The following is an 18,684-nucleotide window of genomic DNA, read 5'->3' on the forward strand; positions in this document are numbered from 1 at the left end:
ATTATGTTTATTACTGTTTCTATAGCTGTATGTCGCGATTTTACCCGTGTCAATAAATCATTTAAAAATGAATGAACGAACTCTTTACTGTTTTTTACAAAGAATGATATAAAGATTAACAATATGTACACAAACAAAATGAATATTTAATTACAAAAAATCAAGATAAAGAGGCAACAATAGGCAGTCTTATCGCTAAATAGCAATCGCTTCTAGTAACCTTAGGATTCAGAGGAATAATTAAAATTGTGTCTGGCCAAGGCGTAACGGAAAAATAATAAGATTATATAAGGAGAAAAAGAGTTAAAAATAAATTTAAACGCAGTATAATCAATATCAATAAAATTAGACATACAGAATAATAATAAAATACATATATAATATATATATATATATATATATATATATATATATATATATATATATATATATATATATATATATATATATATATATATATATATATATATATATATATATATATATATATATATATATATATATATATATATATATATATATATATTTATTGACTACCCAATTTGAAATACAATATCAGTCGAGGAAAACGGATAAGAAATTTAGTAGTTAATCTTTTTAAACGAAAATTGAATTTACAAGTTTCGCAACTAACATTGGAAGTAAGCTAAAGAAGATCAGTTATAGTTAATTAAATTATACTAATCCGTACAAATAGTACCATTTACGAGTATGACAGATGAGCTAGTTAACATAGCGTTTGTCCATATTTTAGGAGCATAACAATCCGACCCATTACGCCGCCAGCAATTCACATTAATTACTCAAACCACCCTGCTATGCCATAACTCCGTTATCTTTAATCAATGTGGACTATGTGATAATTATACAGGGTGGAAAGATAACTACTATCATAAGTGATTTAGAACATTTTTCCTAAAGAAATGTGTCTCTAAAATGGACAAAAAAATTTCAAACGCCCTATTTTCGCACAAGTTGATATAAAATGCTCTAAATTTTTACAGTAACAATATTTTGGTTTCATACTATAGTATTTAAACATTACACCGCAAGTTGTAACAATTTGTTGTGGTAAATGATAATGGGCACAAATGATGAAACGGGATAAAGGATGAGACACAGGATAAGAGACTTTAAGTGAGCACTATACAAAAATACCCGAAATTGCCACGTTAACGGGAGAGAACGGGATCCAAACGAGCAAAGTCGCTTGTAACAGCTAGTGATTAATATCATTTTAAAGTGTCACATGTGTTTATTTCCCAAGCTGTAGCAATAGAATTTAAAATAAACCTGCTTCAATTTTACGATTTTTATATATTGGATGGGCATTATAAGTACAATGTAGGTGTTGTGGACACTTGAATTTATATTTTAATCTTAAAACAAGTGTCGAGAGTCCTGTAAGAAAATCAAGCAATTAGATTTTTTAGAAACAAAAATCCTATTAACATTTTTAGCTACTATAATATTCACATTAAATGTTAAAATAACATATCTTTTAGGGTTCCACAAGATAGTATTTTTTATAATAAGATATTCAACGATCATAAGACGTCATTTGCTCGCTTCTATCCTATTAAACATCATTCGTTAATGACAATGTTTATGAAGATATACACCAAGTGATACTCAGCACAGTGTAGATGTTATTTACAAGGCGATAAATCATCGCTGGCGGAAATGTAAGCACAATATATTATTATACATTCAAGGTTACAACACATTTCTCAAATTATATATCGCAATAATAACATAATCCATGCATCCACCTTCTGTCTCGCTCTCTCGTGTGGCAAAGCAATTTTTTTATCTCCACCTTTATTCTTAAAACATACAAACTTTACGACTTCCTGCTACCTCGCAAGCACAATTTACATGAAGCATATATGTATTACTAGCAATAAAGTGTATCTTGCCGGCATTTACGATGGCGTTACATTTGATGGTGCACTTTACGAGTTGGCAACGTTCTGTTATTGCGCCATGATGCATTTCGACACACCGCCATCCCTTAATTTGGACCTGTTTAAATCTCACTTAAGCTGGGCCCTGCAATCCACTTTTGGAGGCCGTCCGAATTACAGCGCCTTTACTTACTATTCTAGTTTTCTCTTAATTATATTCGCATTTTTATATGTACGTTGAATTTGAATTTTGTTTACAGTATATTGTAATCAAATACTAAATATAATTCATATGAATTGCTTTATTACTAATTAAAAGTTTTTTTTTTGATGGGTGAAAATGGTATGGTAACCCCGCCTGCGCCCACGGGATACGCTGGCGGAGTACCAGTGAATGGTGATAGATTAGAATGAAAACAGGCCACTTAGCCCATCATGATGAATTCATCAGGAATTAACCATGATAGTTTCCAGGGAGAACCGCGAGGAGATCGACCTGGTTGGGTATATTGCTAGCAATAGGATTCTCAGTTTCCATTACTAACAATTCCTTTCCCTCCTAATTAAAAGATTGTCTGAAAGATATATTTATTTATTTATCACATCAGCTGGATGAGCTTTACAGTCTCCAAATACGCTCACTCTCACCCAGGAAAGCATCAGTACGATAACATATACTATAAAAAAGGAATAATACACATAATTAAAGGGAATAATATAAAAAAAAAAAGATTTAACTTAACTAGAAATAACATTAGAACCTAAATCTCTGAACACAAACACTCTGTGGTCATCCAACGAAACTCCAGCAAGTTGGATGCAAATACGTCCAATTGCGGATACCGGCTCAAAATTTTATTGAGCACTTTCAATGCAAGAGACTATATATATATCCTTGTTATATTCTTTAAGTGGTGCAATAAATAAATAAAGTTTTCATTAAGGTATACCTATAATATTATAGATTAGAAGGTCTTTCCTAACAATAAATTATCCAACGGATACTTTCTGAAGAGTCATGTAATCGTTTTGGGCATACTAAAAGCATTAGACTATTGTTTGTTTCTTATACTGTGATATTGTTATTAATTAATTCATAATTTTTCACTTTGAAGAGTATTATAATTTTGTAATAAGTTAATAAACCAATAGTAATATACAAAAACCTAAACTTCTCCATAAAAACTTTACAATAAAACCTGTTCCAAGTTAATATTCAAATAAAGATTAAAAAGATGATTTCAAACATAATAAAATTAATATGGAATAATTAGAGAGTAAATTTTACTATATAAAATCGTTCTAAAAGTGCCAATTATATTACGTAACAACACAAAAAAGTACTGCCTAATTGTGAATCTCCACCTTTTTGAAGTCGTTTAAAATATATTTATTTTTTAAGCGAAAAAGGAGGAGATTTTATCTTAGGACAAGATATGGGTGGAGTCGAATATCTTGAACCCTTAACGTTAAAATCCAACTCGCACTTGACCGGTTTAATTTTTGTATTCGGCTATTCTTATACCGAGCTATTGAAAGCGTCCATTTTGTATTTAAATATTTTTCATATACTGTATTGAATATTTGCTAGAATTTCCGTTTGTATTTTTAATTACTTCTTTTATTTTATAATTAAATGTATTCTATAATAATAAAAGACTCCTGTGTCTTATAATAATTATTATGATAATACGCATAAAAATATATCTACATCTTACCTACTTAAATCCAGTGTATAATAACTAACAATGATTTTGTTTTGTTACAGATTTGATAAGAAAAGACGCTAAAGTACAGACATACTGTAGGTACGTATTTTTAAAATTGGTGTATTAATGTTCTTATCTCATTTATATTATAAATATACCGTGTAGTCTCGGCATAGAATTGGCTACCCCTTCGTGGGACTACCTCTAGCGTGGGGGTGTCGTAAGAGGCGACTAAGGAAACTTAATGATTAAAGGATTTGCAGCAGTGTCCTCGTTAAAATATCACTAAAACCTAACTGCGATTGCCAAGCATGGCAACTACTGACAAAACCCCTATTTATTTTCATTATGGGAAAGAAATATGTTCAGCAGTGGACAGTTAATAGCTGATATGACGATGATGATGTAAACAAAAACTTTTGAAGTACATATGAAAAAAATTGTCCCTATTTTTATTGTTTAAAATTTCAGTGATGTATTCGAAATTCGAAATCAGTGCATTCACGAGAACAAGTACTGCAAATAACGCAGCCCAGCTGAAAACGATATAGGTCTATTGAGTATTGATACAGTATCCAATTACCTGGACAGGTCAAGTGAAAATTGGTTTTACATAATGAAATCCACTATAAACAATTGTATCTCCACTTTGTGATGTATTCGAAGAATAATTATATTGTTATTCTTTGAATATTAATAATATAATATATATTGTTTAACTATATCTACCAGAAAAAGACTGTACAAAAGTCCTTTGCTTGGACACATCTGTCCCATTCGTATTTCAACCATGAAGCAGTTGTGTTTGCACAGCTGTGTTTCGGTGTGAAGGATGGGATATGGCAGTGAATTTACAGGATACAGAGGAATACCTGAGTCCTCAGGTATGGCAACGCATGGGGGGTATCATGGGCGTAATAGTATACTCTGTTATGTCCATGGTATGAGCAGTACTACAGTATGGTATGAGTCTATAGGAGACTATTACCACTTTCCATCAGGTGGGCCGTCAGCTTGTCTGCCATTCTAAGTTGCATAAAAAAAATATTAGCATTTTATAATTTAAGAATTTTTGTGTTCACGCTTGGCAGGGCGGGTTGACAACCGTAGTTAGGCTTTTGGTAATGTTTTAAAAGGGAATGCTGTCCATGCCTCGTCCATGAAGTTCCCTTAGTTTACATAATTTACAGAAATATTGTACAAAAGACATTTTGTATGGGTGAAAACCTCGCCAGCGTTGTCAGTATATGCTGATGGGGCACTAGTGAAATATGATAGTTTAGAATGAAAGCAAGTCACAAATTGACTACGATGGTTTCCAAGGGAAACCGCGTGGTTAATTTGTGGAATTTACAGGTTATACTGCTAGCAATGGGGTCGCTAGTCCCCATTACTAACAATCCTCTCTCCTCTCCCCCATAAAAAACATATGTATGGGTATCTCTATTCCAAACATGTTTCTGCCACAAAATTACTTTCGATTATAATGATGGAGTAAGCGAAATTATAGTTGTTTTTTTAATGGGTGATAATGGAATGGCAACTCCACCCATGCCATCGGCATACACCGGCGGGGCACCAGTGAAGGATTATAAGTGAGGATGAAGCAGGTCAACTGACCTGCTTCATCCTCACTTATAATCCTAACTAGCCCATCGTGACGAATTCAACAAGAATTGTTCATGATGGTTTCCAGGGGGAACCACGTGGAGGTCGACCTAATAGGGCGTATTGCTAGCAATGGGGCTATCAAACTCCATTTCTAACAATCCCTTTCACCCCGAAATTATAGGTTATTGAGACATAGTATGTAAGTAACCGGGAATAGTAATTATTAAGAGGCACCGTAGATATCATAGTATATTCTGTTGGGAGGAAGAGGGATTAGATAGATAGATAGATAGATAGATGACATTTATTACCATTACTAAGAAATTAAAACAACAAAAAGAAAAAAAAAACAATTAATGTTGCTGGTAATAGGAGCCGCCTCAGCTATTGCTATATATGTACAGCTCCAGCGAGATGTACCTATATAGCGCTGATTTTCAGGCGGCCCCTTAACTTCTTTACCTTTAGCATGCGTGCGAGTCGCTAATACCTATTTCTCGGATGGGAGACTCAACACGCTTACCAACAAATACATAATACATTACAACACATACATAAAACACTACAATAAATACATAAAACATTACAACAAATACACAAAAAATTACAACCAAAACCGAAAAGAATAAACTCTGAATAAATTATCGCACTTCACAATGACAGCATCATAAAAAAAAAAATAAAAAAAAGAACGTGAAGCGTCAGTTATTAGTAGTAGAGATGTTAATCCTAATTGCTATATAGCAATATACTCTGTTAGTTTAACCTCTAAGCAGTTATCCCTGGAAATCATCGTGATTAATTTTTGTCACCTATCACCACTCACTGGTGTCCTGCCAACGTATACCGATAGTGCGGCGAGATATAACATTAACGTCTACTAAGGAATATAGTCTATGATATCAATAGTGCTGTTCCAGTCTATATATGTGTCAGTTAGTTAGTTATATTCACTTAAATTCGACAAAATTGTATTTTATTCGCCATTTCAACAGAATGCAAATAGGCGGCTATTTTATACAATTATTTTCTAGTGAATTACACGGTAACAACTTGTATCAATTTCAATTACGCATCAAATGGTTTACCCAGGTGTAAAACTAGTTAAAACCAGCTGTAACTGGTAAATGCACACTGAAACTGGTTTCAGTTCACATACGCGGTTCATTAGTGCCCAACTGAATTGCATTAAATGCACTCATGTGCAATAAGGACAGTGTAAATTTTCATGTGTAAAATTGCCACTGAAATGTTTTAACAAAGTTGGACTTATTTTGGGTATAGTTTTACTAATATTTTTCTATTTTACGTTATTATTTTTCCAATTGATCATATTTACCGTCGATAGTGCGAGGGATGGGCGGCAGCGTCTCTATTGAAACATTTCTAAAGTCTGACTACGGTTGCCAATTCGCCTGACAAGCGTGGCAACTACTGGAAAAGCCCTTATGACTTGGATTTGGAGCATTTTCATACAGCTAGCATTGTGCAATCATATATATATATATATATATATATATATATATATATATATATGATTGCAAACATACAGTAACAACAATAAATTAATAACAATGTTAGCAAAGGCAAACTTATCTCTAAAAGAGTTTTCTTCCAGTCTACCTAACACAGTGGCATAGGAAGTAGTGAATGGGCAATAGTAGTGCAAAACAGAAATTAAAATATATATTTACGTAAATCATGTTTCAGTCAGGGAAAAGAATTATCGATAACTGAGATTAATTGCCTCGTATATCAACGCCTTGGATACCAACGTAGTTGATTTTCATCTATCAACTCACACTGATGCCCCGCCAGTGTATACCGATATCGCAGACGCGATTATGAGTCTTTTATCATCCATTAAAAAAATACTTTTCAGTTCTGTAGGTCCGGATTTACATACAAAAATACACCTGAAATATATCACTGTTCTTTCTTCGACAGTGTAATAAAAATACAAGCATATTTTTTTTATTATTTTTGTCAAAGTGATTTCAAACAGCTGTGGTAACAGCAAGGCAGTAACTTATTATCACAAAATTAAAACTTGTACCAAGCAGTACAAAACATATTTTATAAGAAATCCCTTAGAATTTCTTTTGAATTTCTTTTTTTTTAATGCAGCTTTTACTGCAAATCTAATATGTAATAATTCACTTAAGTTTTTGTGTACAAACATCGTTTTGTTAAGAAAACACTCTCTAAATGAAATTAGTAACAATTAAAAAAATGTATGTTATTTTATTTCTTTATGTATTTAACACTTTATTACACTAATATTACAGGTCTTGTTGAAAAATTTTCAAGAAGAATAGTGTAGTACAAAAGGTGGCCTTATTGCTAAGCAATCTTTTCTACACGATCTTTGAGTAAAAGGAAATAAAGAATAAAAGGGTGCCGCGTTAAAAATAAATCTGAACATGTATATATAAACACAATTATATTCATACATATATATAAATATATACATATAAATATATATACAACATTAACATACGTATAATTATATACGTATATATTAACACACATAATTCTGGCAGAAAACTTTTCATATTATTAAGTATTCCATAAGTTATAAAAAATCATTCATTTAATCAATTTTTGATTAACGATACTATTGGACATCAGCAGAATTTATTTTGATTTATTTGCATGTTCATTAAGTTCAATTGAAACAGACTATATACTAGTATGCTTTCTAGTGATACGTTATATTAGGTTTAGGTTAATTAGGTTTTACCTCGTACCTCCGTCAGTTCTAAATTTATTAGAACAATTTTCATATGAAAGCATATATTACAGATTAGTCCCATAGAAATTTCATCAAAATTAGTTTAATCGTTTAGTTTTTAGATCAACATAACTGTTTTTGTAACAATTGAAATCGACTTTTTTTTGTAGGTCTTTTATTATTATTTTAATAATTCATAGAATTTACCTGTTTTATCGATAGATACATTACAATCAAATATTTATGTTTATACTTTATATACACCGAGTCTTTCACGAATTTGATAGCGTGATTATTAAACAGAAAAAGACTTGTATTGACAGTTCATTTAAATATACTCTTTCTTTTGTAATATAATTATAAAAGGGTCAACCTCGGGCCAACCAACCTTTTATGAAGGTTACACAATGTAATAACAATGCTTTTCTAACTTAAATTAATTTAAAAATATAATAATTTCTTCTAAATATGTAAATTTTAATCAATTTTAAATTTATATATTGAATTGTTTTTACTATGTACCAAAATATTTTATTGAAGGTTTTTATCGGTGTTTTTGACAGATGAAATTATGAGTACTTTTCTGTGCAAGAATTATATTTACATTATTATTTTACAAGTATAATATATGTAAATAAAAATTTGAGAATTATTCCTTGATAAGTATTACATAAAAACATCTGGACTTATGGTTTGAGCTTAAAGCTGCTCGTAATAGTCCCTTTCCTTCCTGTTTAAAGAGGATTGTAGAATTCTCTTTAAAAAGGAAAGAGGATTTGAATTGTAGTAGACACTAGTATGCCACAATTATTTTATCTTATTTCTACTACAATCTGTGCCAATGTAAAGAAACGTGAATGGAAAAGTGAAAAATAAATGAAAGCTATTCATACCTATTTAAAATTTAAACGCGCCATTAGAAGCAACATTTATTAATTTGAAAAAAATCCAAACTTCTGAAGTCGTCGTCCATTGTCCACTACTGAATATGTCTCCTTCAAATTTCGTTAAAAAATAATCCAACGCCACTTTTAGAATCGTTCAATTAGTACTCGCAATTACTAAATTGAAAATATTATTTGGAAATTTTTAGTAACATTATTTATAACACGAAACATTATAATTTCATATACGAAATTTGCAATAACGAAATTGTATCACGTTAACTCGATTTTTAGGGTTCTGAAATAAAACGGTACAAAGAAACCTTTATGGTGTGACTTTGTCCATTCATCCATCCGTCTGTCACAGCGCTGTATCTCAGCGACTACAATCAGGTGGGCCGTATGCTATATTGCCACCTCAGTGGTATAAAAAAAAGCCATCGATTTCAAATTTGAATTATATAGTTTTATATATTATCAGCCCACATATACTGTAACGGTAATAACTGATTAATAAAAATAACTAATAATATTTTTATATTCTTTACTAGGGCGTCCATAATGGTTACTTAAAATTTCAAAATGGACTCATTAAACCAAATGGGATATCACACTATATAAAAGGTTATTTTTTTTTTAATATTTTAGAATAAATTTATTTTTATGCTGTATTTTAATTATTTATTGTATGTTGGCTTTACTCGCGTTTTAAATTAGGAGATGTCCGAATAGTTTCAAGTTCAATAGGAACTCATGGCAGTTCATGGCAAATGCGACTTTTCACTACGTTTGTCTTCGAATTGCAGTGGATGAATTGAATAATTTTGTTTTATTTCTATTTATGTTTTGATATATTTTTGATTAACAGTCGTAGAACATTTCATATATAAAATTCAAATCAAAAATTTAAATATTTTTTTATCTAAAGAAATAAAAAATCGTTTTGGAGACAATTTTATGTACAGAACTTCCGGCGAGTGAGTTCAATTCACACTTAACTGGTTTTTATTTTCATATGTCCGTCACGTTTTTCTTCCTCTGAAAAATAAATGTATTCATATCGCATTCCTCATTGTGACATTGTCACAATCGCAAAGTTATATTTATGAAAAATGCAAAAAAAATAACTACCTTTACGTAACAATGATTCGATAAGGCATGTTTGTTCTGTTGGAAATTTGAAATATATGTTAAAATTGGTAAGGTGGACGTTTAGAATATTAACCGAATCTTACTGGTTGTAATCATAGATTGTTGTTTGCTCTTCTATTACAGTAAATTATTTGATATAGTAATATTTTATACATTTAATTATATATTTTTTATATGTTTATATATTTATATTAGTCTAATTCTATGTTTATAATATATGAATATATCAAGTATTGCTTAATTTTTACTCTATTTAATAATGCACTGCTTACTTATTTCTCGGTTTCCTGATAGAGAACACCGTTCGGTGTAAAGGCTGCCAAATATACATAGAATTTTACTATGCATTAATGTTTAAATAAATAAATAAATAGATGTTTAATATTGTATACTCTACTAAGCATCTGTAGTTATTGACGGCGGTAGGCTCGCCCCCTGTCAGGTTTGATTCCAATAAGCTCGGCAGAATGTGGGTCAGTCGAGTGCTACGTTTATCACAACGGCAGCAGTCAACAAATACATCTGACTCACTATTAGGGATTATAGTCAGGGGCATATTTATTCTTTTATTTTTTTATCTAAACATGCTTTAGTAGAAAAAGAGAAATCTTGCGGTATGAAAAAAGATCGAATATTTGAAAATAAACTAAGCAACTAATTATGATGAGCTAAAGAAACCATGTTCAATATTATTTGCGAATAATTTGATACAATGATTTATTTTTCAAATAAAAAAATGATAAATAACAACAATGACAGTTATGAAATGAAATAAAAAGTTAGTATCAAATTGTCTGTGAACAGAAGTAGATGGAGACGCATTGCGAGGACCTCAATCGCGAAGGAGGGCCTCATCGACGTTCCACTATCATTGTAAAAACCACGACCACTCTGTGTGTGACTGAAGAGAGAGAGAGATTTTTTTTTTTATACATATATGTCAAATTGATACCTGGTCTTTAAATGGTATATTGTGTTATTATTAATAATACTTTTATTTTTTACACTTCTCAAGTAATATAATACCTCATAAAATAAGGCTTAACCAGTAGACATAAATATAAAACTATTTTGTATATTAATGTCAAACTATTAAAATTTATAAATTTATCGAACTTTATTAATTAATATTTTATATTTATATATTTTCTATAATCCGTTTGAATTCTCATCTATTTTATTATACTCGTATTGTTTATATTATTCTGAGAAACATCATTCGTTCTTAAATAAACAATTTTCTAGAATTGCATTGTTTAAATATGAATATTTTTTTTTATTTGATAAATAGCTATCGGCCATATAACAAATAATCCATCAAAATATCAATTTCCCTAACCCTCCGTTAGGTGCGAAGTGAGGTTTCTTATACAAATACATAGCTAATATATTTTTTTTATTCATAGCGCGTTACCTACATTTCCGTCTTTGTGAAAAATCGAACTGAAGAGACGTGGTCGGAAAATAAATCATTATACATAAACATTTTTTTTGGATTGTTCCACCAGTTTGAATTGAGAAATATTCATACTTTTCGTGTAAACCAAGTAGGAATGTATGAAAGTGCTTTCTGATCTTTTTCGAATTCGAGGATCTTCTCAATACTAAATTCTTATTAGGTACTTATTTTTACTGAAGTACCTATGTAATCTTGAGACACTTAGTGATCATGATAAAGAAATAGATGAAAAATAAAATGTGGATTAGATAAATAAATTAATAAAATTGATATAAATAAAAAACGACTGCAACTAAATAGTTTTTGTTTATATTGTGTGTCTGATATTACATTTTTTATGCAACCTTGAATGACAAACAAGCTGACGGCCCATCTGATGAAAAATGGTAACCGTCACCTATAGACATGAGCAATGCCATGGACATAACAGAGTATACTGTTTTGCCCATGATACCCCCCATGCGTTGCCATTCCTGAGGACTCAGGTGTTATTTCTCTGTACTCTGTAAATTCACTGCCATATTCCACCCTTCAAACCGAAACAGCCATACAAACTCAACTGCTTCACGGTATAAACATGAATGGGACAGAGGTGCCTAAGCAAACGACTTTTGTACAAAGTATCCCTTTAGTAGGTAGATAAATAGGCAAATATTACAAGAATTCTGATAGTTTGATCTAAAAATTAATATAAGAATAATAAACCTCATTAATTACAAAAAAAGAAATTAAATTTATTTAGAATCGATTTAGGAAACATTATGTATATAAAAATAGAGGTGATTGATAGCCACTTTTATTTAGAAATAACACATGTTTCTTGTTTCTTCGTTGGTGATTAACAAAATTATAAAAAAAGAATTTTCCATATCGGTTTACAACGAAATTATAAGCTAATAAACATAACAAAATTACAACTAAATTGAGAACCTCTTCCTTTTTTGAAGACGGTTGAAAATATATTATATCTTTACGTTTATTTCTTTATTAAATAAATAAAAGAGAAAATGGAAGTTGGGAAAAAGTTTCTAAAATCAGCAAGAAAAAAACATAATTGTCTGACATTAATGCAATATTAGTTTCGGTCCCAATATTCGTTGGCCAGTTCCACTTATCCCTACTAACGGTTTCTCATTTTAGATATTCCAGTTTCACATTTCCAGGTGTTGGTTTAAATAATCTAAATTTCTTCTTATGTGAAATTATTTACCTATATATATATATATATATATATAAAATATTATTAATATATAAATATTTATTTTTATACACACAAGTGTATACTGATATTCATGATATGACTAGAATGTTATTTAGAGCGATTACTTCGATTATTGATAGTGACTACTAAAATATAATATCTATGAAAACGACAAGATTTTAACCGAACATTAATCATTTTTCTAACATCATACTTCTTCATTTGTCATTTATTCCCCTCCTTCTAAGAGGACTTTGAGAAATGACTATCCACTTAAGTGCAAGAAAAAATTGACGACCTTATATTAACGGAAAAATTTCTTTTGTTTCAGATACTTATAAAGGCTTGGAGAAGATGACGTCACTGAATGAAGGTAGAAGGTAACAATTGTACCCGAAAATGGATATAGATCATGTTATACTGGATAAAGAGGCTATCAACAGATTCGAACAGTATACATTGGCAAAGCCTTCGCTTAATGGGGGAATACCTTTGGATAGATGCCAGGAAACCGAGTCGGTGGCATCTAATAGCAGAAAGAGAACACAAACTTCGCGCCAGAAAGTTGTTTGTTGTTTTTGTTTTAAAACAACCAAGTATAGAAGAAAACAATTTATTATCGGTTCCCTTACAAATATCGTGATATTCTCTATTTTATTGGCATATACGTTTATGGGATCATTCATATTTTTAGCTATTGAAGGTGGGACAGAAATGCCAGTTAGACCTCGTTTATTGCCAGATCGACACAAAATAAATCATAAAGAGCAGAATAATACAAACAGAAAGAATACGGAAGATGATTATGAGTATGGTAATTTAACACTCTCAGCAAACTATTTCTGGGATGCTAGGAGTAAAGCAGTAGAAAATATCTGGGAGATAACCGTATCGTTGAATATTTTGTACCGAGAAAATTGGACTAGATTGGCTGCACAAGAGATTTTAAAGTTTCAAAACGAGCTCGTACAGCGTGTTACAACTGAAATGGCAACACAATATGGAGTAAGCTACAGAGAGATGGCCCTGGGAGAATTTAGCGGAGGTGACGTTAATAATCACTATGAGGAACACGAATGGAATTTGGCGCTTGCATTTTTTTATTCACTGACGGTATTGACAACAATAGGTGAGCTATGTTGTTTAATTTTTTTTTTTATCAGATTAAGAATCTCAAATAAGCTAACGGCTCCTATTGATGGAAAGTGGGGGCCTTTATCCATAGATATCATAGAATACACTGTGATGCCCATGATACCTCTCATGCGTTGCATTTTTGAGAATTACTATGTTATGCTTTCGTGATCTATTATCTTTCTACTATATCTTATTCTTCAAACCAAAAAACAGCTGCTTCACGGTAGAAACACCAGTGGGTATGATACTATGTGTACACATTTCTTAAAAAATAATAGATAAGAATAATTTAACTTCACACATTGCAATAAAAATGTAAATGTAATGTATTTTTCTTACAGGCTATGGAAATATTGCGCCAAGAACAATTCTCGGAAAAGGCATTACTATACTTTATGCTCTCATCGGCATACCCTTAACACTTGTATACTTGTCAAGCGTCGGTTCTTTGTTATCAAAAATGGCTCGGAGTGTCTTCAGTCGTGCATTGTGCTGCTGCCTTTGTTCAAATTGTGGTTACTGCTGCTATGATGAAAGAAGAATGGCTGAAAAGGAAAGACGAATGAAACTTAAAAGACAACAAGAAGAAATGCTTAATAGTCAGAATACAAGCAAGACACCGACAGAAGAATGTTATGTTTTGAAACCTGACAGCCAAAAAGATTTATCGATATCAGAAAGACCAACAACGAGTACTGCTAAAGATGACATTATAAGTTGGCCAGACACAGACTCCAAATTATCCATGCATGGATTAAGTATACTAGCCCCAGTTTTACTTTGTCTGGCTGCAATATTTATTTACATTACTATAGGAGCCATAGTTCTTTATAAGTTAGACAATATGAGTATTATAGATGGATTTTACTTTTGTTTTATGGCATTAAGTACCATTGGATTTGGAAATATAATCCCTGGTATGAGCTACACAACTATAAGTGGTGTTAGATATTATACAATAAATTCTGTAACTTTGTGGTTTTGTTCTGCGTATACATTGACAGGACTAGCATTAACAGCTATGTGTTTCGGTGTTATACATGATGAAATAATTTATAGAATAAAGCATCAACAAAAAGAATGGTCGCAAAAAAGCAATACAGTCAATGACGAAGTAAATTTAAACGATCCATTTTATATGAATTCTTGACAAATGTACAATAAAGGTAAAACGGAAAATTTGTACAGCATTATGGAGGATAACTCTGTAGTAGAACGTAATAGGATAGAAATTGACAATAGGGAGGTAGTACTTAGTGTAGATGATATGTCGACGGCATTGGATTCTAATGCAGAGTTCCCTCCACCCCCTCCTGAAGAAGAAATAGTAGCGATTGTGACTAAGAAAGAGCCGAAGGGTTTTGGTAATATGGTAGCATACAATGCATTACCAGAAATGCTTGAACACGTCAACACATAAACGAGAAGACTCATTGAGTTTTCAGATATTTTTTATCAGTTATAAACTATTTATTTTATGGGCTGTGAATCGTTCATTTTGTATCTATGTAACAATATCATTGGATTTCTCGAATTTAATTTTTAATAATTTTACGTGTGTAATTGTAAATTTTGTAAATATTGTAATTATTACATCTTTATAGGTATCTATTATTAATGAAAATTGAATGATGTCTAACATCTTTTATCTAAATCTTACTGTCAACTGTTAATATCAAAAACGTAATATAACTTTTCATGTGAATAGTTTCTTTGTAAATTAACAGTTTAATAAAAAAATACGTACTTGAACTTGTTGTTTGCTTATTTAAATTATTTAGAATTATATTATATTATTCTGTTTTTTTTTTTCGAATTTTGTATTTTGTTGTATAGTCATAAATTGTTACACTAGATCATAATTATAAATGATTTCTACATATTTCAACATACATACGTATTTGTCATGTCTCTCTCCCATTAGGGTAAGCAATACTAAAATAACTTTTTCGAAAAATGAAGAAAAGTTAATAAGGAATTGCGAATGAAAATAGTAGAACTAAAATACAAGCCTATTTATCCAGGTGTGTTCCAAGTTTAGAGGCATAAATTTAGGCAAAACAAGTTGCAATGCCCACAATATCTTTCGCGGATAGAGATTTCAACTCTTTAGATATTTTTCTGTACAGATACTATTTTATTACAATTTTGTAATATCAAAATATAATTTTATACTAAAGTTATCTGAAACTAGTCAGTAACCTCGAACTAGGTATGTGAGTAAATAAATAGTTGTTTTACTATTTATGTATCAGGAAAAATGAATGATGATGAAAAAACAAATGGTGTTTAAGGAAGATACAATCATTGATTTATATTAATATGAAATGAAATGAAATTAACATACAATAATACATGAACAGGTTACCTTTGTATGTTAATTTATAAGTAGTATCCGTAAATTATATATATCAGAAAATTTTTTTTCCTTCTTGCGTAATAATAAATTATTATATAAATTACTAGAATTTGTAGTGGTTTAACTCAAACCCAATTATGTAAGCGTAGTAGTTATTATTTTTAATTTTGATGATTTTAGAACTAGGACATTAATAAACTCATAGTTTGGTACTTAATCTTCTTATGAATGGCTGTGGACCCTTCTAAAGGAAAATGGTGACTCCCTGAAGATTAAAATGTAATTCTAAACTTAATGTATTCTTTTTTTTTATACAACTAGCATGGCAAACAAGCTGACGACCCACCTGATGGAAAGTGGTAACCATCGCCTATAGACATGAGCAGTATCATGGACATAACAGATTATACCTACTGTTTCGCCCATGATACCCCTCCCCATGTGTTGCCATTCCTGAGGACTCAGATGTTATGCCTCTGCACCTGTATTTTACTTACCATATCCTTCAAATCGAAACATAGCCATGTAAACACAACTGCTTCATGACAGAAACACGAATGGGATAGAGGTACCTACGCAGACGATGTTTGTACAAAGTCTCGTTCTGGTAACTAAAGTATGTACATGTAAACAAAAGATCGTCAAGAAAAATATAAATACAGTTAGAATAAATTAATTCTTGAAAGACGTGTCTTACGCATCCATGATACTATTACGGTTAAAAGATTTCCTTTCGCACGAGATAAAATTAATAAATGCTGGAAACAGCGTCACTAAGGAAATTAAACAGAATTTAATTTTGATGGTTTACCTCTGCGACGAGACGCCACTAGGGTATATTCAGGATACCAAGACGGTCTTCCGATGTCATTACTTTCTATTTTAATTTAATCACTTTGTTGATGGCAGTTGTAGGAAAGTTTGGCCTCGTTTCCTGTAGGTTTCAAGCAATAATTTCCAAGTTGACAAAATATATTAGGTATCTAATAGCAACGAATTTTTTATCATAATCATTGTCTTAGCCAAACTGTCTAATTAAATAAACTGTCTACTGTTAAAAATATGCCTCTCCCATAGACTACCATAAGGAACGGTTTTTTTTATACAATTTAGAATGGCAAACAAGCTGACGGGCCGTCAGTTAGGACCTGATGGAAAGTGGTAACCGTCGCCTATAGACATGAGCAGTATAACAGAGTATACTGTTTCGCCCAGAGTATACTGTTTCGTCCCTCATGCGTTGCCATTTCTGAGAACTCAGATATTATTCCTCTGCGCCATATCCCACTCTTCAAACCGAAACACAGCCATGCAAACACAACTGCTTCACGGTAGAAACACGAATGGGACAGAGGTACCCAAGCAATTGACTTTTGTACAAAGTCTCCCTGAGCAACCTGCATCCATTGATTCCCTGCAATGCATTTGAGGTTATAACTCTATTTAGCAGGGGGTCCACCTACACTGCGTTTGCCCGTACGGGGTAAAGTAATATTAAATTTCATGACGATTAATTGAGAGGTCAGGGCACCAAGAGGCAACGAACAAAATATAGAATAATTATCATGACTTATACCATGTGGTCCCGACATAGAATGGACCACCCTATCCTTTTTAGTGGGGTCGTAAGAGATGACAAAGGGAACTTAATGGTCCAGGGACAAGCAACAGCGTTCCTCTTTAAACATCACCAAAGCCTAACTGCGTTTACCAATCCATCTGCCAAGCATGGCAACTATTAACAAAACCCTAAATGGTTATAAATACACTATCGGGACTTAACGCGATAAAAAATTTTACAGCTAAATAGCAAATAGTTTCGTCACGTTAAGTTCCGATTGTGTATTTAAAATATGTGTAAACAATGGCAAAGTTGAAAATTAACAACTGTTAGTTTGTTTGCTGTTATTGTTGTTTAAAAAAGCATTCAAATCAAATACAGTTGGAAGTTCTGTGAAAAAAAGTAAGCACTAAAATTATGTAAGTATATAATCTTGTGAATAGTGGTGGATTTTGGAAATAAATACCATTTTTATATAAGCATAACTGTGGAAACTGCATTCATCTTGATGCAGTAGTTTAGGATACCGAAACAGAGTGACAATTTTCTAAAAAATATAGTTTTAGTTTCTCATATTAAGACACAGGTATATATAATGTGACATCGTCTAATTCCAATTTTATTATATATTATAGGTATATGTATATTAATAAAATCAAATGATTGATTAACAAAAAAGACTAGTATGAGGGATCTTAATGGATAATAATAGAACAGCGATCGTCTATCGGCATACGCTGGCGGGGCACCAATAAGAGGTAATAGGAACGAGAGCAGGTCAGTTGGTCCATTCTGATGAATTTAAAGATTAATTTATTATTTATTTACAAATAACAAGAAAAAGTAATTAAAAATTTTAAAAATTATTTATTATTATTTATTAGGAATTGACCACAATTGTTTCCAGGGGACATGGCCTGAAGGTCAATACCTTTCTCCCCAAACCAGTATGTTAGTCTATCTAAATGCT

At 31.3% G+C, this 18,684-nt stretch overlaps 1 protein-coding gene across 3 annotated transcripts in view; it reads left to right on the top strand.

Annotated features, from left to right (window-relative positions):
* LOC113510927 (TWiK family of potassium channels protein 9-like) overlaps positions 1 to 15,475 on the top strand; it is a 403,012-nt gene extending 387,537 nt beyond the window's left edge. For all 3 annotated transcript variants that reach the window (XM_052895843.1, XM_052895842.1, XM_052895844.1), the window contains 3 exons: positions 3,676 to 3,715; positions 12,989 to 13,786; positions 14,136 to 15,475. In XM_052895843.1, coding sequence (XP_052751803.1) covers positions 13,057 to 13,786; positions 14,136 to 14,944 — 1,539 coding nt within the window. In that variant the 5' untranslated portion in view covers positions 3,676 to 3,715; positions 12,989 to 13,056 and the 3' untranslated portion in view covers positions 14,945 to 15,475. The remainder of the gene's footprint in view (positions 1 to 3,675; positions 3,716 to 12,988; positions 13,787 to 14,135) is intronic.
* Positions 15,476 to 18,684: the final 3,209 nt, after the last annotated feature.

This window comes from Galleria mellonella, unplaced genomic scaffold (assembly GCF_026898425.1).
Source record: "Galleria mellonella isolate WM207_F2 unplaced genomic scaffold, CSIRO_AGI_GalMel_v1 utg312, whole genome shotgun sequence".
Lineage (NCBI taxonomy): Eukaryota > Metazoa > Arthropoda > Insecta > Lepidoptera > Pyralidae > Galleria > Galleria mellonella.